General features: G+C 44.4%; 2 protein-coding genes across 6 annotated transcripts in view; both read left to right on the top strand.

Moving 5' to 3' along the window:
- The first annotated feature begins 269 nt into the window (after window positions 1-269).
- wnt16 (wingless-type MMTV integration site family, member 16) lies at window positions 270-7042 on the top strand. Its single transcript, XM_082511000.1, has 4 exons — window positions 270-566; window positions 1278-1504; window positions 5233-5522; window positions 5601-7042. The coding sequence occupies exons 1-4, from the start codon at window positions 475-477 to the stop codon at window positions 6057-6059; spliced, it is 1068 nt and encodes a 355-aa protein (XP_082367126.1). The 5' UTR covers window positions 270-474; the 3' UTR covers window positions 6060-7042.
- A 2175-nt stretch (window positions 7043-9217) lies between these two features.
- The window catches only part of stab2 (stabilin 2), a 35333-nt gene continuing 20324 nt past the window's right edge, over window positions 9218-24226 (top strand). For 3 of the 5 annotated variants that reach the window (XM_082510430.1, XM_082510428.1, XM_082510427.1), the window contains exons 1-33: window positions 9218-9324; window positions 10637-10761; window positions 11164-11279; window positions 13062-13147; window positions 13933-13999; window positions 14083-14178; window positions 14369-14491; window positions 14647-14843; window positions 14971-15098; window positions 15208-15341; window positions 15914-15993; window positions 16200-16349; window positions 16874-17017; window positions 17127-17189; window positions 17718-17834; window positions 17913-17966; window positions 18048-18128; window positions 18740-18892; window positions 19202-19261; window positions 19358-19459; window positions 19576-19662; window positions 19855-19966; window positions 20041-20221; window positions 20325-20418; window positions 20504-20662; window positions 21553-21648; window positions 22044-22136; window positions 22211-22258; window positions 22687-22820; window positions 22919-23021; window positions 23612-23689; window positions 23776-23865; window positions 23950-24057. In XM_082510430.1, the coding sequence (XP_082366556.1) occupies window positions 9238-9324; window positions 10637-10761; window positions 11164-11279; window positions 13062-13147; window positions 13933-13999; window positions 14083-14178; window positions 14369-14491; window positions 14647-14843; window positions 14971-15098; window positions 15208-15341; window positions 15914-15993; window positions 16200-16349; window positions 16874-17017; window positions 17127-17189; window positions 17718-17834; window positions 17913-17966; window positions 18048-18128; window positions 18740-18892; window positions 19202-19261; window positions 19358-19459; window positions 19576-19662; window positions 19855-19966; window positions 20041-20221; window positions 20325-20418; window positions 20504-20662; window positions 21553-21648; window positions 22044-22136; window positions 22211-22258; window positions 22687-22820; window positions 22919-23021; window positions 23612-23689; window positions 23776-23865; window positions 23950-24057 (3546 nt within the window). In that variant the 5' untranslated portion in view covers window positions 9218-9237. Of the gene's footprint in view, window positions 9325-10636; window positions 10762-11163; window positions 11280-13061; window positions 13148-13932; window positions 14000-14082; window positions 14179-14368; window positions 14492-14646; window positions 14844-14970; window positions 15099-15207; window positions 15342-15913; window positions 15994-16199; window positions 16350-16873; window positions 17018-17126; window positions 17190-17717; window positions 17835-17912; window positions 17967-18047; window positions 18129-18739; window positions 18893-19201; window positions 19262-19357; window positions 19460-19575; window positions 19663-19854; window positions 19967-20040; window positions 20222-20324; window positions 20419-20503; window positions 20663-21552; window positions 21649-22043; window positions 22137-22210; window positions 22259-22686; window positions 22821-22918; window positions 23022-23611; window positions 23690-23775; window positions 23866-23949; window positions 24058-24226 lie in introns of those variants that run through there. The other 2 variants (XM_082510429.1, XM_082510431.1) reach the window with 2 other exon arrangements.

Genomic DNA, 24226 nt, shown 5'->3' with positions numbered 1-24226 from the left:
TCATCAGTTGTAATGAAATCTGATCTCAGATATTAAAAGCATATTTCCTCCGTATCGTTTTTGCATTTTGGTTTGCTTTCTAAGTTCACAAAATCGTTTCAGTTTTAATCTTTTAAAGTTTTATTTTTATATAACTAAAATGTTTTCACCAAACCTCATTCAAAAATCAGCCACTTTTAGATTTTTTTTTCTACTGTGTTCCGTCGTTTATTTGCTTTTCGGGGATCAGATGTCAGCACGAAGTTTTTTTTTATCATGAAGCCTCTCACCCATCCAGCCAGTTATAGCCCAGCTCTGACGTCAGCTGCTGAGTCCTGAGTTGGTCCAATGAGAACCGTCCGGGACTGGGACTGGTCCAAGGTGCTTCTCCTCTCCTGCAGATCGAGGAAAGCACAGTAGCGAAAGGACTCCTTCAGCGGGATTCAGGAGCCTGCTCCGGGCCGGGTCGCTGTCAGCATGCGGAGCTGAGCAGGGATGGAGGCGCGGAACTGCGGAGTACGACACATGAACGCTCTGAGTCTGCTGCTGGTGTGCGTGTGCCCGCTGTGCTGCAGGGGCAGCTGGATGTAAGTATGTTACAAAACACACACACACACACACACACACACACACACACACACACACGCACGCACACGCACACACATCACACACACGCACACGCACACACACGCTAAATAAAAGCCCAAAAGTTTTCTTCAGCTGTCTCGTGCCAAAGCGCGCGCTGGCACGGAGCCGTCAGAGTCATGCGTGAAGACGTTTATGGAGATGAAGCGCGGATTTTCCACGGTAATGTCCAAGAATCCGAATTTTGCGCGTGCACAGACCGTTTCTAATCCGCAGCAGCAGCGCACGCGCGCAAGAGACCTGCTCTACGCCAAGAGCCTGATAAAAGGCGCAGATGAGCGCCGAGCCGGGGGGGTTGGGCTCGGAAATCAGATGGGGGGCACACATACACAGCGACCACTTTCTCTAATATGTGTTTTATTTTAGTATAAATACAGCAAGTATTTACACGTTTCATATAAGCACACTCTCGAAGTTTCTTATCGATTTCGGCCCGAATAACGGAACATCTCAGGTACATACAAGCGTTCATTTAGATGTTACGCTGTATGATAAGCAACCCCGCAGCCAGGAACGCTGCACAACGTGACGTCAGAGTTAGTGCTTCACTTCACACCTGTGCAGGATGGACAGGTAATAAATGAATAAATCAGAGGTGTGCTGTCTGAACTTTTCCTTATTTTAAATAAAGTTTTGCTGATTTCTGTCGACAGGTGGCTCGGTGTGACGTCACCGGGGTTGGTGGAGAAGCTGGGGTGTTCCAACCTGTCTCTGAGCCCCCGGCAGCGCGAGCTGTGCAGCAGGAAGTCCATCCTGCTGCCGGGAGTCCGGGAGGGCGCGCGCCTCGGGGTGGCCGAGTGTCAGAGACAGTTCAGGCACGAGCGCTGGAACTGTTCCACCAATCAGAAGGTGCCCGTGTTCGGGCACGAGCTCACGAGCGGTGAGTAAGATCACTTAACTGGGGTGGGGACTCCTCCCTCTTATTCACCTGGACGCGTGACTGCTCAGGTGAAGCAGGACCGTCATGGAGCAAATACAGGCTTCACTCATCGACAGAGATGGGCAGTTACGCGCGTTCCGATTACTTTTTTCAAGTAATGATTATAGTAAAGGATTACTATTGTAAAAATGCAATTAGATTAGTGTTACTTTCCCGTAAGAACGCTGTATTCAGTAGCGGTTTTTAATACGGGCGACACGGGCGACATCGTGGTGGGGGGCGGCATCAGGGGCATCGGCAAAAAAATAAAAATAAAAAATTGCTCGTACTCATGCTGCCCCCACATCAGCCAGCGCATATTGGGAATGGCATAGGCACCGATCGGTTTTCTATCGCCCATTTGCTGGGAGTAAGGGCGCCCTCCGTTTGCGAGGTGCGCCTGCTGCTTGCGGCACAGGGAGGAGAGGGCGGGGCGGCGGGGGATTCACTGACTGGCTGGAGCAGCATCTAATAACCAACTCGCAGAATAAAACAAAACAAAAACAAACCAACAAACACGAAAACACCAGACATTATGATACAGACTTATAATTTGCACCGATGTTTTTCCTCGGTGCGCCTGCTCGCTGCTGAAGTCAAAGTAAACTTTATTGTCATCTCCGCTACATACAGGCCAGTATATAGAGAGACGAGACGACGAGGCTCCAGTTACAGCAGTGCAAGTAAACAAACAATAAATATAAGAAGAGTAAGAAAATAAATATACACTTTAGGACCAGGGGTAAAGGGATCAATAACAATTTAAAATTTATAATTTATAGTTTGATGATTTAAAGTCTCACACACAACCCGTCGAAAAGGGAGGGGCCGGCTGCTTCCAAATAGTGCACATTTCATTCATAATGATGTAAATCCAAGCCCATTATGTATTCATGATTTGAATCCTGGGTTGTGTGAAATCCCAGAAATAAACCCTAGACAAAGTGAATCTGTGAACTAAGGTGTAGGTGTGTTAGATCATGTTGTGGTGATCCTCGAGTTGGGGGATATGTGTTCATACTGGAGTGCAAAATTAAAGCCAACGTAAGATGGACAAGAAAAGTTCAAAGTCATCAGGTGCTCAGTTTAGAAAAAGAGAAAAGAAGAGGAGGAGAAACGAGCAAAAGATGCAGGTAAGCAGACGTGTCATTGGATATGGCAGGTCATCCTGAAACAATCAGAATCAGAATACTTTATTAATCCCTAAGGAAATTATGTGCGTTACAGTTGCTCCAAGAAGAAATGGTAAAAATAGTAACAGTAACAGACTAAACTCCAAACAATACATTATGTTACAGATTTTAATATTAATTAGTCATTGTCAGTTGTTGATTCATCCTGTTCTCATTGTATGACGAATTATGATGGCTGCTTGGTAGCTGTTTGCATACTATGCATACTCTCTCTCTCTTCATGTGTGTGTTTCTATGGTGAAATTCAGTGTGGTTCCGACAACAGTTTTATGTTAATGTACAATCCTTAATATGTTTTGTGTGTGTGTGTGTGTGTGTGCGTGTGTGTGTGTGTGTGTGTGTGGGGGGGGGGGGGGGGGGTGTTCGCCCGGGGCGCCAAACAGGCTAGGACCGCCACTGGCTGTATTACTGGGTTACTAAACCCTGATTTTGTTTGTCAGTGTCTTATGACAGTGACGTAATAGCATGCGACGTCCGTGGCAGCAACAGACGTGTGCAGATCAACAGTGCGGGAGAGAGTGCGACCGTGCGGTGTTTAAAGCTTGGAAGTACTTACCTTACTTTGAGTTTGATTCTGTAAGAAGTGTCTGCTGTACACTCTGGGTGTGAAAAAAACTTCTTTCTACAGCAAAAAATTAAACTACAAATCATAGCAAGCACCCAGCACGCTGCCACAGGAATGTGAAATTCACAGAGAAATCCCCAGATCCTCCCCATTGACATGACCGCTGCAGCACTGGGAAAACCTGCGACGGCCCCACTCCTGCGAAACTGGTGAAAATAAGATTTAAGAGCGACAGGGCTAAGTGATGCTGAATCTTCGATTTTATTCATTTTTTGCTGTGTTTAACTTGCATTTATTTGAAAGAGTGATTGTAAACACAAAAAATAATTTATTTTATATGCTGGAATATGCAGATTGGTTTAAATCTGGTTTTCAAATCTGGTTTAAATGTAAAAAGAAATTCTTCTAGTCAGAGACAGTTGAATATAATTTAGTTTTTGCTTGATGAAATGTGCACAAAGTTAAAAGATTAAAACTAATAAAACAAGTTTTAAAAAGAGAATTTTCAATATTATATGATGGATTATGCAGAAAAAAATAGAATTAGGCTGAAAGGTCTATTGCTTTATTACATATTCAGGTTGTTTATCATGTTTTTAAAAAGTAACTAAGTAATAAAGTAACTAATTACTTTTGAAAATAAGTAATCGCTAAAGTAAAGGGATTCAGAGAAATAAAGTGATTTGGAGAAGTAACTAATTACTGTTTTTAAGTAACTTGACCACCACTGCTCACTGAAACTTTATTTGTTCCAAAGCTCTCCAAAAGCAGCCACAGAATCCTACTGAACAGTGGCCATTTTAGCTTGCTTCTGATTGGCTGAAATGAATCTGACTGAAACCATGTATTTTTTTCCACTCAGGCGTGTGTTAGCTCAGCTTCTCTGAGAATAGATTCGATTTTTGTATAATGTGCGCCAGGTGAGTTTAATTAGGGGACAAACTCCAGAGCCAACCAGTCGAGAGACAGTAAAAGAGGAAACAAAATAAGTCTGGTTAGGTGAGGCAGAGTGAGGAAAAGGGTAAATAGAGTAGGAATTTTTACAACAACAAGGCATTCAGTAACACCATCAAGGGTCACAGTGTGAGAGGTCAGAGGTCGCTGAGAGTAAAATCAGCTTTTACAGTCTGAGGAAAAACACTGGTTAACAAACTTATGTATATCTGTGATGGTCAGAGTGCACATAAACCCATAATGTAGTCACATGACCTCATTTCATTCAATGACTTGTAAATTAAATTCATCAAAGAGAGAAATTTTCTCCTTCAGTTAAATTTTCAGACTTCAAAGCAGAAAATTCAGGTTTCAGAAATCGTTTAAATCTTTTTCTGCAGTTCCTGTCTCTGCCTGTAGAGGGCAGCGCTCCCTTTAGCACCAATACCAGTCTTAGCAATAAATGATTTCTTCACTTCCTCAATGTGACCAGAATACTTCAGACAGCGCGTCTGAATATGAGACTTTACAGAGACTACAGACTGTGAAACTCACAGAGACTGCACCTCAGTCTGAAAAACCCTCCATCCATATATCCATCCATTTTCTTCTTCTGATGAAAATGTATGTGAAGTGATGATATGAAATTAAAATAAGCATAAATATTAAAACATTTACACAGACTTTAAATATTTTATTTTAATACACTTTTAAATATAAAATCTATTAATTATATATTAAATTATTAGATAGCCAGTGAATTTTAACTGACAGGACTTTGCCTGTGTGCTAACACTGACTGCTTTTAGTTTTGGACTGAAAGATAAAAGCAGCTGGAGTGTGACCAGTACAGAGTGGTTCTGCCTTCATTTCTGAGGGGTACTCTGAATCAGGTGAAGATAGTTAACCAATGAGCAAAGAAGCATCTGAGACGATGAAAGTATACCTCATGAAACCTCCTGAAATAAGTGTCATGTCTGCCCATTCTGTCACTGCAGGAACCAAAGAGACAGCGTTCATCTATGCGGTGATGGCAGCAGGGCTCGTCCATGCCGTCACGCGCTCCTGCAGCCAGGGCAACATGACGGAGTGCGGCTGCGATGCTCGGCTGCGGGGCGGTGGCTCAGCAGCAGAGGGCTGGCACTGGGGCGGCTGCTCAGATCACATCCAGTACGGGACGTGGTTCAGCCGCAAGTTCATGGACCACACCTTGAAGAACATGTCGACGAGCCGCAGCAGCTACACGCTGAGCACCATGAACCAGCACAACAGCGAGGCCGGGCGACAGGTGAACGTCGACGACTCAAACTAAAGCTGAAAGTCTAAAGGTCCAAGGTGTGATTAACTTCCTGTTTGCATCCTGCAGGCGATCAACAGGACGATGTCCACAGACTGTCGTTGTCACGGTGTTTCTGGCTCCTGCGCGGTGAAGACATGCTGGAGGACGATGGCGCCGTTTCAGCGGGTCGGGACGTATCTGAAGGACAGATACGAGCACAGCGTGCAGGTGACGGAGCGATCCAAGAGGAAGATGAAGTGGAAGGACCAGCGGCGTCTCCATGTGGACAAACACCAGCTCATCTTCCTCAACAAGTCTCCAAACTACTGTCTGGAGGACAGGCGGCGGGGCATCGCGGGCACCAGAGGGCGCCGGTGCAACCGGACATCCACGGGGCCGGACAGCTGTAACCTGCTGTGCTGCGGCAGAGGATACAACACACACGTGGTCAGACACGTCCAGCGCTGCGAGTGCAAGTTTGTGTGGTGCTGCTACGTCCATTGCAGGCGCTGCGAGAGCATGAACGACATGCACACCTGTAAGTAACACACCTGGAAACAGAAACACGTGGAACACGTAGCTTACCTTCATTCACCTCAGCATGATACCTGGTAATAGAAGAACACCTGGAATAAAAGAAGGATTTGTGGGAAGAGACAAATTGGACATCTGGATCTGAAAGAGTGTAAACATAAGAAGGACTGAACCTCTCAGGTGAAGACAGATCCTCCTTGGACCAATCTGAGGTCAGCAGTACTTGGTACATTTACAGCAGCACATGGCACAGCTTCACCTTCTCTCTTGATAACATCACCATTAGAGTAAACCTGCAGAAGAGTCACAGAAGAAATGGGTGAGCAGCTGCCTGAGGGCCGAGCAGTGAAGGTGAAGCCTTAAGTTTACCTGTCGATGTGGCGAGGAGCTCAGAGCGGAGCTGCTGCTCCATGTGGAAAGATCCAGGTGAGCCACGTGACAGCCTCCTGCATGCCTCCTGTGTGAGCTGTTTCATGTTCACCTGTGAGCAGCAGACCCAGGACAGGACTTTGCTGCCTGAACGTTTAAATGTTTCAGACTGGACAGACTTCTCCAACGTGATGTTTCTGAAGCATTCAGAGTGCCACCAGGAGGAGGATCAGTGCTGCTGCACACTCAATCTGAAGATCTAAATGACTGAAGCACACCAGATGGACTCCTGATCAGTCTCACCAGTTCTGCAGCCCACAGACTGATTTCATATTTTAAAATAAAGATATTTATGTGTAAATAATTTTTAAAAGTTGATTATTTGGTATGGAATCATATTTTTATAATTTCTGTCCAAAAAGAATCAAACTGACATCAGAAGGTGAAATGATCCCGTAAATGTGGACGTGAAGAGTTCCTTGTTCAATTTCTGTTGGCAAACTTTATTAACAAAAACATGAAAACAACAGAACAAAAAGCTGTGAGTCTGTTTAAAGGTTCCACACAAATACGGTTTATTATACTTTGACTAATAAAAAATAAAATGCCTGGTAGAGAAAATGTTAGAGGAGATTTGGTTCAGTTTGTCTTTAACAAACCATAAAACTCCTCACAAGATATTCCAGAAACATTCCCAAAAAGGCATCCTGAAAGAAGGAAACCTTGTGAATAATCCAGAAACAGGAAATACTACATTCCAGCTGGAAGTACAGCAGTATAGCTGTACAGGCAGCTGATGATGTAGAGTAAAAGTACTTCATTACATCTGATCACAGAAGGCCCTGCCTATTCTGCCTCCACCTCACCCAAGAAGAGTCTTCTTTTTGATTTTTGAATAAAAGAATGATTAAAGACATCAGAAAGATGTAAATATAACAAGCATATAAAACATATTAAGCCTGCACATCTTTGTTCACATGGATGTGTTTAAATAAAGTTAGGAGAAAGTATCCTGTCTGTCAGTTGGTGATGAACGCATCCATCACTTCTTTCATTTGACAGTTTAAACAGCAGGAACAAAAGAACAGCTGATGAAACATCAGACCGTAGAAACAATTTGAGAAACATTCAAACTGATCTGAACTGTGCACAGCTCTCTGAGCTCTGCAGCAGCTTTTCTGTTTCAGCCGTTCAGTTGCAAATTTGCTGCTGTGCTTGGATCTTTGTCCTGCTGATGACCCAGGTTGGTCCCAACTTTATCTGTGGGACAGATGGCCTCACACTGAAGAACCACAAAAGAAGTTCAAGGTGCACTTAGATCATCATCCCTTCTCCACCGTGCTGACACTTGATCCAAGCTGTTTGCTGTGCGTGATGGACAAACATCTACATTTGGTCTCATCTGTCAAAGGATGGCTTTCTCCTCCAGCCCCTCTGAACAGCCATTCCTGTTCTGCCTTTTTCTAACCATGCTGTCATGAACTCTAACCTTTAACCTGCTAACTGAAGCCTGTAGAGTCTGAGATGTAGCTCTTGGAATGTAGTTTTTTATTTTTTTGATCAGTCTAACCCTGTAAATAATTTACTGTAACATAAACGCCTGAATGGACCACACCTTCAAACTGCTAAAATGTGTCCTTTGGTAGAGGAGCTCAGACCGACGATGACGATCAGTTAATCAGTGCATTGATCATCAGCACATGGATGCAGTAAGGCTGGACTCTGCAACAGACAGACACCACAGTGCCCTGAGTTTTAGGATCTGTGCATTCCCAGAGTGTAAATTAGGGGTGTAAATGAGGGGTGTAACGTCTGTAACATCAAAAAAATGATCGTCCTGCTCAGCTGATCTCTGAGCTCAGTGAACTTTCTCCTGACCAATTTCAGTTCTGACTGAATCCAACATGGAGTTCATTTTGTTCGAGTAGCACAGCAAGGACTGATCGTGTGTACCTCAGATAAACTATTTAAACTTTGTACTTATTCATTATTCTTATATTCAGGCCTTCAAACCTTCAGGCATAGTTGCAGGGTTCAGGTTTGGGTTGAGGCCGCGGTCTCGTTGCATGTTGCTGAGTCAGAGAGGGTCCTCACAAAGACAGGAGTGTGTGTTATCAGCAGTGTGTGATGATGAGGCAGAAAGATTTGGGGAAAAAGTGAAAACATGTTCTTATTTACACTCCAGGATTTCCTGCCATTCTTACTGCACATTACTGAACAGGGTATGCCAGGCACAGATCCAGGGGCCCACAGGGTCAGGGGTCACACCCAGGCTCCTGTGTGTGATCATCTGCTGCCCTCAGCTTCTCCTCAGAAATCAAACATCTGCATTCCTGCGTGTTCACATTCACACATTCATACACACAGAAACTTTATAGCGAGCATGTCGACCGCGGCACTGCCGTCGGTGTGAGGTCAACGCAGGAGTGACGATTATGGCAACCTGAGACCAACTGAACTGTGTATGTGTGTGTGTGTGTGCGTGCGCCGGTGTGTTTGTGTGTGAGTGTGTTTCTGTATATGTGTTTGTGTATGTGGGAGTGTATCTGTGTGTCTCTGTGTATGCGTGTGTGTGTGTGTCTCTGTTTTTAAGGTCTGAAACACAGACACACAGAGTGTTGATTTTGTGTGTGTGTGTGTGTGTGTGTGTGTGTGTGTGTGTGTGTGTGTGTGTGTATGGGTCAGTGTGTACCTCGGACTCGCAGTTTCCTTTGAGTTTGGTTTTTCAGGAAACACATGAGGGATGATAAAGGAGGAGGAGGCGGCTCAGAGGCGCAGGAGCTGAAAAGAGTTGGCGGGGATAAGTTGGAGGGCAGAAGAGATGGAGGTCCTGCAGAGCGTCCGGCTGCTGTGTGTCTCTCTGATGATGATGATGATGAGTGAGCTGAAGATGTCAGCTGCTGCACAGGTAAGCTCGTCCGCCTGTTTTTATTCATGGAGTTCGTTCAGCTTCAAACTCAAAAACTGAACTCGGCGGTTCAGATGTAAAAATCTACATGAGCTTCAGGATGTAAAAGTTTGGACACTGGTTGTCGTGCGTCAGCGTCTCTGTGAAACTTTGAGTAGATGAATCTGAGAGCCCTTCCTCACATCAGCTCAGAAAGAGCTCCATTTATTTTAGTTGTGCTGTCCTGTTTGAAGCTTCATCTGTGATAACTTCTGGTTTTCTGATATCTTACATAGCGATGTGTTCTCTGACTGAAATATTATGAGCTGCAGACTGAAGCACTGCTCACATCATTTGCTCTGACGTTCACTTTCTGGGGAGGGGGAGTCACCTGAGAGTGTGGACGCAGTGGGAATAGCCCCAACCCTCATTCAAGAAGCTTTACATTCACATAAACAATGTGAGAAATAACTAGTGTGGGGTACTCAAGCAGAATGTTGCCATGGTTACAGGCAGTACTGTGTAGTATTATGTGCTCTGTATAAACAGATCTTCAGTCTGATATGTGCTGGTGCAGCCAACAGCTGGAGTATGAGGTACCTGCAGCAGCCTGCTCAGGTCTGCAGAGCTGCAAACAAAGAAACACAGCAGAGACTGCAGGAAGAAGCCGCACATGCCAAAGACTAAAGCTCCGCCCACACAGGAATAGCTGTGCAGCAATGCGATGACTGTTGAACTTCAGTGAAGTTGGCGACTTATAGAGATGACACAGAGCGGATCGATTAGTGGAAGCCGCGTATTTAGATAAGCTGATACTGGAAACTGAGCGGGAATCACATCAGAGGTTATCTCAACAGCCAGAGCCCGCTGACAAGCAACTGTCACCGAGCAAAGGCAAAAAGGAACCAGTTTATCTGTCAGCAGCTGATTCCCATCTGAACCTGCAGGCTGTAACAGGAAGTCATCATCGGCCCAGGAACTCCGTGTCCTGTTTGCCTCCTTTGACCGTTTCCTGGGTGGAGCTGATGGAGCAGATAACCACAGCTGCTATTACAGTTATTACACTTACTTCCTGTTCCAGTCGAGCCACCAGCAGCAGTCTTTGGTTTTCAGGTCCAGAGGAGGAGGTTTAATAGTTTTACAAAGTGATGAGTTGAACTTTTCCACACTGCTACCTTCTAGTTTACCTGCACGCTGACAGTGTGTGGAGCACTGAGCTCCTGATTCGTTGGAAATCGTCCTGCTAAGAGCTGCAGCCACACACTGCCAGCACAGTTTCACTCACACAGCGTAGACATTGATGAAAGACACTTTTCTTTTCTTTTTTTTTCAGAACTTTTGCTCCAACTCGACAGTGCTCCGCACTCGCACGATGTGCCACTCCTGCACCATCAGCCAGCTGATCCTATGCCCATCAGGATTCAAACCCACGCCCAGATCCAACGCCCAGGACTGCAAGTGAGCACCACATAGCACAGGTCCACTCAAAGTCCTCATTGTGGTTCAACTGATGGTTGAAACAATAAACTGTGATTAGCTTCTTTGCACAAATTCAAATACCTCCACAATTTCACATCAAACATCACAACTCACACAAGAAACTTTAAAAGATCTCCACATCACCTCTTTAATAATTTTCTATTGAATTTACAGTTAACAGTTCTGCTGTCGAGTCAGGGTTCAAAACAGTCCTTCTGCGTATCACACTGAGCCACAGAGCAGCCTCTCCGTCTGAATCAGGCTATATAAGGACCCCTCCCCTCCCTCACCCACCTCCACCTCTAAGAGGAGAGAGCCTTGCTGTCCTGGATCCCAACATCAGCAGCCACTTTACCTCCAGTCTGTCTGTCTGTTCTGCAGGTACTACATCAACACTCCCAGCATGAAGCTGCCCCTCAGTGGCTGCTCCTTCGAGTGCTACAAGGAGGTGGAAATAAAGAGCTGCTGTCCAGGTTACTGGGGCCCCGACTGCATCGGTCAGTACCGACACACCAGCTCGTCCTCAAAGAGCCAAAAAGCTTTTATTTAATCATTATGTTATATTCAAAAGAGGCTATATGAATGTGTGAGAAGCATGTTGTATAAAGTGATTTGAGTGCTCATAGTAGAAAGGTGCTGTACAAGAATCAGTCCGTTTACCACATATAATGTTAAAAGGCTGCAAAATAACAGGCCTAACATTTGTAGTGGGGAGTCTATTGTATTAAAGAATGGAAAAATGATCCTGTTACCACAGGTGTGTAAAGTCCAGCACCGCAACGCAGTCTGCCTTTACAAATGTGTGAGAGAGAGCAGGTGTGGATGTTGCTGTGAGGCAGGCTGTGAACTTTCTTCAGCTTTCAGGCGCCTCAGCGGCTCAAACAAGAAGTAAAGGAGCATGCGAAGTTACAGAGCGGTGCCATCGAGTGCGTAAAAGTTGTGAGTGTAAAAGTCCTGCTGACTCAGGAGCTGCTGAGCTTCAAACCTCCTCCAGCGTTAACATCAGCACAGAGACTTCACAGCCGAGCAGCTTCTGTAAGGGTGATGTGAGGGTGGACGGGCGCTTTGGTCCATGTGCTACATTTAATTCAATACGTTTAAATTTAAAGAAGTTTAAAATGTAAATTTGTGACTGTGATAATTTTTGTATTCACTCATTGGTCATAGCATGCTAGCAGCAGCACACTCGGTCTGTCCAGAAATTCACTACAAGACTTCTAAAGAAACTGAGCTCTGGCTTCCAGGTGACTTGTGTCACATTTTCAGTTCTGTAGGAACCAGATCGTCCTGCAGGAACCAGAAACTTCCTCCCCATTTCCTCTGGTCAGACGCTGTCAGCAGGACTGGAATCTGCTTACTCAGTGGACCCCCCCCCCCCATGCGTCTCATGCCTGCTTTATCTGTTCAAAGCAGAAAAGTAATGCTCAGTTTTTTCTGCTCCTGAGAGCTGACACACCTGAACCTGGGGTCTTCTAGGACTTTGCTTGTCCTCCATCCACCCCCAGCTCCACCTTCACTGAAGACTCTGCCACTAGAAACGCAAAAAAGAAAAAAAAATCACTGAAACTCTTACAAAGTTTTCACAGAAAACCCCAAAGCAATCCTCCAACAAGTGGAGGAAGTCGTTGTTACGTAAAAGTACCTTTAAAAGTAAAAGTCCTGATACTCATGTGAAAGTATGAGTAATATCATAAAAAATACTTAATTATAACAAGTAAAATGTCTCCTGAGTATGAGAACCAGTATATATTTGATGGTCATCGCTGTGCAGTCATGTGAAAACAGATTTTTTTTTTTAAACTATGTTCACTTTCAAATGTTTGGTATCAAACAGAAGTTATTTTCATTATGAACTGTTGATCATTTCTCTGGTCCAGCTCCGACCTTCCGGTCCTAAGTGACGCTGCCATAAACTGACTTAGCATCAAAGTAATGATAAAATAATACAGGCACATGTTCAAATACTTAAAAATATAAGAAGGATTTCTTCATAACTTTCAAAGAGGAAAAAAAACACCCAGGAATGAACGATCCTGGTATCCGTGCTTCCTGCGATGCTATCCTGTGATGCTGTGGTGGTTATTTGTTCTGTGAGCGGAAGAGGGGAAGGGAAACAGATGATGGTGATGTGATGACATGAAGGAGGATGGCAGGAAGTGTGTGTGTGTGTGTGTGTGTGTGTGGGGGGGGTCTGTTTCCTCATAGAAAACACAACAGCAGCGCTCCACAATCATGAAGCGTCAGCTTCCTGTTCACACCATGTGCCCGTTCTCTTTCAGAGTGTCCTGACCAGGCCGCCAGACCCTGCAGCGGCAGAGGCATCTGCTCCGCTGGACTGGGAGGGAATGGGACCTGCAGCTGCCAGGTGACCTCACACACCTGTTCTCACCTTACACACCTGCTCTAACTGTACATCACACTCCTGCTCTCACACACCTGCTCTCATAGAATAGATGTTTATTTTCGCTGTTACAAGAACAATGAAAGACAGTGTCACCTCACACACCTGCTCTCACATCACGTCACACACCTGGTGACAAAAATCAGCTGATTTGCAGGTAAATTGGAGTGAGAAAGCAAAGCTGATTGGAACACAGACAAACCAAAAAATAAAACAAACTACAATAACGTGAAAGCAGACTGACACAATCACTGTAATCTGCAGTCTTCACGTGAGTTTGTGTCCATATAAATGTATATTTAGGACGTAATCATATATCTGGGTTTATTGTCATAAAGAAGGCATAATATTAGAACCTTGAACAACACTCACTGTCCACAGAACCAACAGTAAATGACCTCAGAGCTTCTAGATTCTAGAGCCCTTTAGAACCTTAGATCTCAGACTGTTACAGGAACCCAAGAACCCTGTGAATAATCAAACCCCATAAATGTGTGTGTTGCATCGGTGGTTGGCTGAAAGGTTTAAATAATTAATGACCGTAAAAGCAGAACCCCTCCACCTTTGAAAAATACATCGGTATACAGGTTCCTGTAACAGGACCCAGCAGCAAACTGTTTGCATTACAAATCTGTCTCTCTACAGGCCAGAACCACGGCTCTCTTAAAGTTTACCCATGATGTCACATCCTGTTTATCATTGTTTTTAATTGTGTGTGTGTGTGTGTGTGTGTGTGTGTGTGTGTCCAGGAGGGCTTTGCAGGAACTGCCTGTGAGGACTGTGCACCTGGACGGTACAGCCCCACCTGTAGCTCAGGTAACGTCATCTCCAGCTGTGACAGATGCACTGAGTTCTCAGGAACCTCTGACCCACCGTAATTCTGTTTACACTGTTTGCAGTCTGCTCCTGTGTCCACGGCCTCTGTGCTTCTGGAATAGTGGGCGACGGCCGATGCACCTGTTTCTCTGGATACACGGGTCCCAACTGTGACCAAGGTCAGTCCTCCTGCTGGTACCTTTACATTCACAGGTAACTCCACCTGCAGCAGGTGTCCCGCTGTGTTGTCTGGTCCTTCTCCTGATTTGGTAACATGTCAGCTTATCTTTTCCTGTTTCCTGTTACCTATACAGTTTCTGCATTTGCCTGCACCCTGTCACCTGTGCTAACACCTGTATTGTGTTTCAGAGTTACCAGAGTGTGCAGCTCTCAGCTGTCAGCAGAACTCTCGCTGTATTGAAGAAGCTCTGACGGGGCAGTTAGTGTGCCAGTGTCTACCCGGCTACCAGAGAGCAGGAGCCAAGTGTTTATGTGAGCTTATATGTACCCCCTTGGTGCTCTCTCTCTCTCTCTCTCTCACACCTCTAGTTCTCTCTCCCGTCTGTGGTCAGTGTAAATGTCACAGTCTTTGAGTCTCTGTGTGCTCCAGCTTTGTCTTTCTCACTTTGTCACTTTGTCTTTCTCAGCCATAAATCCGTGTCTGCAGCGGGTGTGTCACGCTCAGGCCTCCTGTGTCCACACTGGACCAAACCAGCACCTGTGTACCTGCAATGAGGGCTACAGCGGGGACGGGCGGGTCTGCATGGCCATTGACCCGTGTCAGACCGATCATGGCGGCTGCGCCGCTGAGTCTGCCCGCTGTGTGTACGATGGACCGGGCAGGGTAAAACATTTTGGCTGACCTTTCACATCATGTGTGTAACGAGCTGTGGCCCACAGGGGGCAGCGGCTTGCTGTCAGATGACCTTGTCAGTGACCTCTGAATCTGCTGTGCTCTGTGCTCTGTTCAGTCCCACTGTGAGTGCCTCTCTGGGTTTGACACTCTGTCGGGCGGTGGCTGCAGCCTAAAGAACTCCTGCACACCTGATTCCTGCCACCGGAACGCCAACTGCAGCACCGTGGGACCTGGACAAGTTGAGTCAGTCACTTTACTTTACTGAATGTCTGCATGGACCAATACCTGAATCTGCAGGCAGCAAGTAGCAGAGCTGCAGAACTGAGCCGTCACTTGCTGCTCTGTCCCTCAGGTGCGCCTGTCTCCAGGGCTACATTGGTAATGGTAAAGTCTGCATTGGGAACATCATGGAGCGTCTGAATGACCTGAACACAGAACCAGGAGGCCAGTGGACGGGTCAGCTGAGCAATGCCATCACTCTGTTTGGTATGTGGATTCAGTTTGAGGTGATTTGGTCCATAAAAAGCAGAAAACTTTCACTTCCTCAGCTTTAGCTCTCTGTGCAGGGACACATGTAAGCTTTTCCCTCTGGCCTACGGTGTTCTGGTGTGACCTGCCCAGTGACAGATATATTAAATAAAACTCAGTAAATAAACTAGCATTCATAAAAATTAAACTGATACAGAAAAATTATTTCAAGTTTCTCCTTTAAGCACTTTTATTTACCACATCCAGGACTTTTTTTTAATAAGTGAGTTTTAAAATGTTTAATCTGGGTTCTGCACGGTCGCCCCTAAAGTAGCCTTCCTGTTCGATCCTGCTCTGTTTATTCTCCAGAACACATGACATAACCGACGTATCCCATGGTAAAACATAGGAGCGATGCTCAATTACTGCTCCGCTTTATTGGCAATGACAAGTCGTCAGCTGATGCACAACTTGTTTTTTGGAGGTATTCAGATGCGATCTGTGTAGTGAGACATTTTACAGATGGTCAATGAAGTCGTCTCACATGAAAAGAACTAATGTTGATGATTGTGTTTGTGTGTGTTTTGCAGGATCTTTGTCGTGGCCGCTGCAGAATTTGGGTCCGTTCACCGTTTTCATCCCGATAAATAAAGGCTTCAAGGGAACGCCGGTACGAATCCCTTCAAATAAACTGATCCACTTTTATCAGCAGCTAGTTTTAGCTTCCTTTTAACTTTAGAGCCACTTTTATGTTTCTTTCACACCCTGGCTTTGTTTTGGGAGCTCATCGTTCTTTGAGCTCCAGAGGAAAAAACACAATTCAATCAAAACGGGTTCAGTCAGGATTCAAACATCTGCCTTTACTCCTCTTACTAGGTGAGGACTCTGATAGCGGACAGGTCCAAAGCTACATACCTGTGTAAGATGCATCTGGTCGCTGGGATGATGCAGTTTGACACACTGAAGAAAACTGATGTCTTCTACACACTGACGGGAAAATCAGCAGAGACGGACACATCAGAGGGGGTGAGAGGCTTCATCACCAGCAGATTGATACAACATGAAGTGTAAACATGTCAGGGCACGAAGCAAAAAAATTAGGAAATATAAAAAAGATTTGAAACAATTTGAGGAAAGTGAGTGATGACTTGTTTTTTCACATAAGAAACAAACCAACCCAAAGCAAAATGCTAACCCAGAACCCGAACTAGAACCTGACCGAGACCCAAACTCAGACCCTTTCCCTAAGCAATTAAACAAATAACTTGACTGAATCCTGTTTTTAAACCCTTGGAAACACAATAAAGATGACAATAAATAGAGCATTCACAGACTTGGCTTACATCTGTTTATTGTAAGAATGAATTAAGATTTATAATCAAATAAGTGATGCACACAGTGGACACCAAGTCCAGTCTTAAGTACTTCAGAGACTTTTGATAACATGTGAAACTGTTACGGTCTTCACACTTCCAAATGTTAAAGTGGTAAGCCTCCAATGGCTTTGATAGAATTTTGTATTGTCAGATCTTCCTCTGGTTTCATTCCAGGACGCTCAAACCAAAATCCGTATCCATGGCGGCAGGAAGAAAGGTGTAATCATCCAGTCTAATGTTGTTGCATCTAATGGGATCATCCATATCATCAATAGGCTGATGGAAAGCGTGCCTCCCATCGTAGAAAGCAACACTGAGGTGGCAAGACTGAAAGATTTTAGTTTGGGTGTAAATGTGCTCAGCAAAGATAAACCTGTTCATTATGTCTCCATTCATCTCATTACATGAACACTTTGTTGTTCCACAGGAGAACCTGATGAAGATCGTTTCTGACTACGGCAAGTTTCAGACTTTCACCAGTTTATTACAGGTATAGACTTCTTTTCTTCAATACCAGGAACATCAGGCCATGAATACATGCAGACGCCAACTTTTTTATTCTCAGTTTAGAAGTTAATCACATCCTGTAACTTCCTGTATTGAGTCAATAACAAGTTGAACACTGGAAGACATTTTATTGCATGTCCCAATGTCCCAGTCACATTCCTGCCCACCAGAGGATGGGATCATTACATTATTACACTGGATCAGGGCTTTGTGTCAACACTGACACAGAAGATGTTTGGAGTGTGATATTTCTATGATCAGTTTTAGGTTCTGAACACAGATTAAATAGGAAATATTGCACTGATTTGTGGTCCTGCAGGATTAGACGTCTCTGATGTTCATGCTGCAGGAAGAAATGTGTAAATATTAGCAGAGTCAGGACCGAGAGTCGCCTGAATCCCACCTCAAACACGGTGCATGAGCATTTATCTTAGTAACACATTCGGGTGCATGAGGACCTGGTTCTTAAGTTTCTAAATTGATCAAACTGGACAATTTGTGCTCACTGCAGAAAACTCCTCTGGCATCTTTGCTGGACCAGCCGGGACCAATCACTGTGCTTGCACCCACCACTGCAGCATTTGATGCAATGATAGAAGAACACCTGAAGTATCTCATGAGCCCTGACGTAAGGATGGACACAAAAACTGACAAATTTGTAGTCTGTCATGAATAATTCACCAGACGATTGGTTCTGAATCCTCAGGGTCACAGCAAACTGCTGGAGTTTCTCAGGAACCACATTATTCCGGCCACTGCGGTGAGAGCGACAGTCCGCTGACTCGTTAATAATTCACGTTTGTTCCCTCTGACAGTTTTTTTTTATCTCCCTGTTATGCAGCTGGAGATCTACAATGCTGTGTCAACCCCAAGATACGTGACAATGGCCAATCAGGTTCTGACAATCACCGTGATGGAAAATGTAAGTGTGGATTTCCACCATCTGTAACCCCCAACATCACCCCAAATCTCTGTCACAGTCACTGTTGAATACTTAAATAATATCATGAATCTTATAAAATAACAAAGGAGGGTGGAAAGTGTTTGGTTCTAAGTATGCTATAATACTGACATTATTGTTCCAATATCCTTTCTGTGTGTGTGTGTTAGTGCTGTTCATGCAGATTTAGTCTCTTTAATAAGCTTGCAGATCTTTTTAAATATTGCTGAAATTTATTTCACTTTCAACTTGAACATTTGAAATCTTGACATTAATAGAGTTTATTAATATTATTAATAGAGTTTAAAATACAATCCAGATAACAAAAATCCCTAAAAGTGCAGCGTTTTTATTTCTGTAATCATTTTCTGGAGAAATGAGTGTAATCAGTAAATATTCACCATGGATCCTGTAAGGAATACAGCCGTGTGACTTAAAGCTGACTGAACATCAGCTCCTGGTTTCTGTGTCAAACCTTCATCATCTAAAGAAAAGTTGAATTCACTCCTATTATCCGCATTTTAGTAAGACTGTTTTCCACACTTTCAACATGAGCTCAGGATTTCTGTCCGGTCGTCGTTTCACTGTTTCAGGGCCAGATCTTGGTTAATGGTGCAGCCGTGTTGGAGGCAGCTGTGGAGGCAAAAAATGGACGTCTTTATGTGATGGATGGAGTTTTGACTCCGCCCTCCATCGAACCTGTGTTGCCCAGTAGATGTGACATCACAGAGACTAAAATCATCATGGTGAGTTTAACGTCTAATGACATGATCGATTGACCCTAAATGTATATGTGCAGCGTATGAGGCTCAGTGTGAAAACAAAAGGCACTGAGCTCATGGAGCTCACATAGTTGGATCATCACACCATGCTACACTGTTGGACTCTGCCTCCATTGGATGAGTAAATGTATTTGATCAGTGAGGTGACTTTATCCCAGGAACAGAAACACGAGGACACTGCGAGATTCTGCCCCTTCACCTTTGAGCCCGCCCTAAAACACTGAAGCCCTTTGAGTGTGTTTGAGATATTTGATCAACTCATGTGTTTTTCAGGGTGAATGTGTCGCGTGTTCAAAGCTAATAATGACCCAATGCTCTTCTGGAGTTTTTACAGTAAGACTGAACTCACTGTGAAGCATCTGGATATTTATTCACTTCCCTTTCTTACTTTGAGCTGATTTAAAATATGATTATGCTGTCTTTATCCAGGGCTCTTCCACATTTGGATGTTCTTATATTTTCACCAAGGGCAACCCATCTGTTAAAGTCCCAGTGAAAGGCTGCTCTGCACACTGCAACTCAACGGTCACGGTACACACTTTAGTAAAACCGGGCAGTTTACTTCATGTTGGAACAGAAAGACACTGAAGCCTAGAAGATGTAACTTTGTAGAGGCCGTCAGAATAACCTCGTGTATATCCGTTCAGATTCCAGCGTGCTGTAAAGGTTTCTACGGTCCAGACTGCAGACCATGTCCAGGTGGATACCAGACGCCCTGCTCTGGACACGGGCAGGTCAGACATTCCCATAATTCCTTAATTACTTTATTTGGAAAAAGCTTTAGTGCTTTCTGTTCTTTGAACAGACTTTTTCCTGTTTGCAGTCCAGCGGTGACGGAAGAAAACTGAAATGTTTCAGTGTTTGCAGGGAAAGTGAGGTGTTTGGTTTATGGAGGAGGAACCTAAAGCGTGTTTTGTGCTTTTCAGTGTTCGGAGGGGGTTTCAAGAAATGGAACATGCAGCTGTGAACCGAACTTCAGCGGCTCACGCTGTCAGTACTGCTCCTCCTCCAACAAATATGGACCAAACTGTGACAGAAGTAAGTCTGACTCATACTTTGTGACGTCACACAGGCAGACATGATGTAAAGATGATGTACTTGTCTATCCTCAGCCTGCCCCTGTATCCACGGGCAGTGTGATAACCGTCCGGATTCAGACGGTCGGTGTAAAGTGGACTCGTGTCAGCAGGGTTACACCGGTCCTTTGTGTGATCGACAGACGGCCGCCTGCGGCGCTCAGGCTCAGTTTTGCCACGCACATGCTGACTGTGACTTCAGCCAGGGAACAGTCAAGTGAGTTTACCTGGATGGAGTCTGAGCTTTAACCCTGAGTCAGACGTCTGTAGTGAACAGTTATCTCGTACCACACATTATTCTGTACTGTGTCTTATTTTAGGTGTATTTGTAAAACTGGTTTCCAAGGTGATGGGATCACCTGTGTGGCATCTGACCCGTGTGCTCCACCCCACCGAGGTGGCTGCAGCCTGAACGTAAGTCTCCAGTTTTTATAGTGTAACTGTAAAAAACGCAGTCTGTTTCCTCACTGCTGCCCGTGCTGCATTCTGCCCCTTGCAGGCTAAATGTATAAAGACAGGCCCTGGGACTCACGTCTGTCAGTGTCTGACTGGATGGAGGGAGGATGGGGATGAGTGTCAACCAATCAACAACTGCAACAGTCCTGACAGAGGCGGCTGCCACCCCAACGCCACCTGTGTCTATGTGGGACCCGGACAGGTAAGGACACTGATATCAGCTGAGACGTGAATGTGGAGATGTCACTGACGGATGGTTTATCTCATTAATGTGCTCTTACCCTGGGAATGCACCACTTCAGTCCGTCCTTAGGGTGGCAGTAAGGAGTGCAGTATTATTAAAACATGAGAGGGCCAGAAAATGTGAATCCTGAAATGTGGTTGATTATTCAAACTTACACTGGCCTATTTAAACTGGGGCCGTGCGGACCTCGGGGGGAATATTTCTTTTATCTCAGTTTTTTAACACGTTGTCGGTCAGTTTGTTCTTAATGATGTCACATCATTGTTTTTGGGAACCCCCCAGTCAAAAGCACCCAATTTTGCAGTTTCAATAAATGGAACTATTTATTCAGTTAATGTTTGCCACGTGGCAGTTTGTTAGTCTCAGGATCTTGCTGCTTCCTTTTGTAGATGATGTGGTTCTGTCAGCTTTATTTGCCTTCTGTAAAGATCTGGCACCTCTAATTCTGAGCCCATGGTTCATGGTTCCTCAGAAAAAAGTGGGGTGCCCACTTCAGACTGGAATTTTGTCCTGCTAGACCTCAGTGGAGTGTTCAATACTGTTGATCATAATATTCTATTAGAGCGACTAGAGCATGCTGTAGGTGTTACAGGTACGGTGCTGCAGTGGTTCGTATCATACCTCTCTGATAGACTCCAGTTTGTTCATGTAAATGGAGAGTCCTCTTCACACACTAAGATTAATTATGAAGTTCCACAGGGCTCTGTGCTAAGATCAATTCTGTTTACATTATACATGCCGCCTTTAGGCAGTATCATCAGAAGTGATTTGTGATCTGGTCCACCAGCACCAAAGAGTGAAGCTGTCTCCGCAGCAGTAATGTCCTGTTGTTATCTGCTCCTGTTCAGAGTGACTGCACCTGTAAGGCTGGTTACCAGGGCAGCGGGCAGGACTGTGAACCTGTGAACCAGTGTGTGACTGCAGACGGAGGCTGTCACTACTTTGTGAGTAGCAAAAACCAAGCAAATCCACTGAAAGCATCTTTTCTGCTAAAATCATTATGGGTCATACCAACAGCAACATAAAACAGGTCTTTTGCTTTGATGTCATTTGCCTGCAGCGCTGTGATCAGGGTGTCAAAGCCAGATTTGAGTCCTTTAACTATATCTTCAATTTGACCATACCTGGTCAAACTGGTCTGTAGATTCACTCCTAGTAACTAAACCAGCCAATCATCGTTCCTCAGAGCCAATCAGAGGCTCTGCAGAGCTTCACTGAATTCCTTTAATTTTTTCAAAGTAAAAGACGTCTTGTGCATGATGTCTGTCTTGTACTGATAAAAATGACCGAAGCTAGGCCCTCGGTGACCGTGTCCCTGTTTAACTGTTTGTGTGTGCAGGCCAGCTGTCTCCTGCTGTCCTCTCAGTGGACATGTGTCTGCGATGAAGGATATGTTGGAAATGGACACGTGTGTTACGGTACAGTTGAACAGGTGAGTGATGGCCAGGTTCAGTCGGCAGGATCGTGTCTTTGCTTCCAGCTGACTTTGTTTCCTGGTGATTTCAGGAGCTCAGCATCCTGCCTGAGGCCTCAGACTTCTTCACATGGATGACTGTGAGTATGTCACGTTTTACAGATGCATTATGTGCAGATTGTCATCACTTTGATTATTATACAATAAATGAAACGTGCAGTATATCACAAACTAACTCACACGTTTAGCACATGCTTCACATGCAGACTAGGCACCGTAATTATGCCACTGTAAACACAGTGTATCATATTCACTGATATTCATTCATACCACATGAAAACCCAATTAGAGCACATAAATGTATAATTTTTCTGTACCCATATTTATGAATACTCTTAGCAATGTTAAGCTCACACTGTGGGGGTTATCGGTTCGTGCCACCATGCTTCATTTTTTAATAACCATGCAGTTTACAAGACTGACTTCCCCTGTGGTCTTTCATGTACCAGCAGCTATTTTTAATACCAACCTGAGCAAAGATTGTGTTTGTGTTCATACGCTCTGTTAGGATTCGGATCTGTCTCCGTCTCTGTTGGATCAGAACCTCACCCTCCTGGTTCCATCCTCAGCAGCCATCAGCAAAATGTCCTCAGAAGACAAAAACTTCTGGACGTTGAGGGGAAACCTGCCGAGTCTCATCAGGTTACAGCTCCGCAGGATTTAAAGTGACATCATTTTATTTTGGGGCTTTTATATGAATATATGTAACAGCTGTGCTGCGATCTGTCCCCTTCTGACAGAAATCACATGATCGCTGGTGACTACCCCTTATCTAGCCTCTGGAACATGTCGTCTGTGACGTCCCTTCTGGGAACAACACTTCGTGTTTCTACAAACGATGAGGTAACGCTTTCTGTGTGAGGATTTCTGCACACAGAGAGAATTTTGATCTTTCATTGAGCCCGTGCAGCTCAGGTGTTTCACATAAACTCCACACGGCCATCGCTGCTCGTCCTCGGGCTGATCTAACTGCCTTTTGGCTGGCTCTCATCTTTCTGATGTTCTGTCAAATGCTTATAAAGTTACAGGTTGTTAAAATAACCTTATCTGGTATCAGGCACATAAATGTATAATCTCTGTGAGCCAAAATATTGCTCTTAAAAAAAAAAAAAAAAAAAAAAAAAAAAAAAACACTGCTGCCCTTCAGTATACCTCCTGAAGCTGGCCAATCAGAATGAAATAGGCTATCTTAAAGGAACATAAGCTATAGCTTGTTTCAAGCAAAGGATGAACTGAGGAGCTGAGCAGACGGCCAGTACAACAAAAAAATTAAATAAAATAAAAAAAAATAATGTTTGGACTGAATCATGTGAGCATACTTGAGTGGAGTCCCAGAATAAAAATGTGGACTTTCGTCCACTTTCAGTATATGGCTGTAAACTTGGTGCTTTTCTCTAATTTTACTTAAAAAAATAAAATGGTTGTTTGTGCAGATCACTTCTGTTGGTGGAGCTCTCATCGGCACGTCAAACGTTGCTGCTACAAACGGACTGATCCATTTAATCGATAAGGTAAAAAGAAATACTACAAAAACAACACCCAGCAAGTTTTTTTGTACCCATTACCGATTTCAGCCTCTTTTTTTTTTTAAATAAAGGTTTTGGTTCCCGACAGAACACTGAGTGAAGGTCTGCTGGCCACGCTCGCTCTCAGGCCGGAGTTCTCACTCTTCAGATCGTATCTCATCGTACGACCTCTCAAACACGCTCACACCATGCTTAAATGTTCAGTGTTTCCTTACATGTTGTGCTTTCTCTGGCTTTTTGTTTAGGATTATAACCTGACCAATGATATCGAACAGGCTGACGAATTCACCATCTTTGCTCCGACAGACGCCGCCGTCACTGAGTACCTGAAGAAAATGGCAGCCACTGCCCTGGTATACAATTTAGGCTTCAGTTTGTCTGCATTTTCATTTGAAGCTGAATCAAAAAGTTTGTATTTGACCCGATTAGTCTTTTTACTCACTGCTGACATTGTTGAAATTTTTACATATTTTAAAATGGATTAAGTGGGCAACACTCAGTTCTGTTATTTCATTCGACATT

The sequence above is a fragment of the Aulonocara stuartgranti genome (genome assembly GCF_965226115.1).
Source record: "Aulonocara stuartgranti genome assembly, chromosome: 17".
Taxonomy (NCBI): domain Eukaryota; kingdom Metazoa; phylum Chordata; class Actinopteri; order Cichliformes; family Cichlidae; genus Aulonocara; species Aulonocara stuartgranti.
This window is presented reverse-complemented; position numbering and strand designations above follow the sequence as displayed.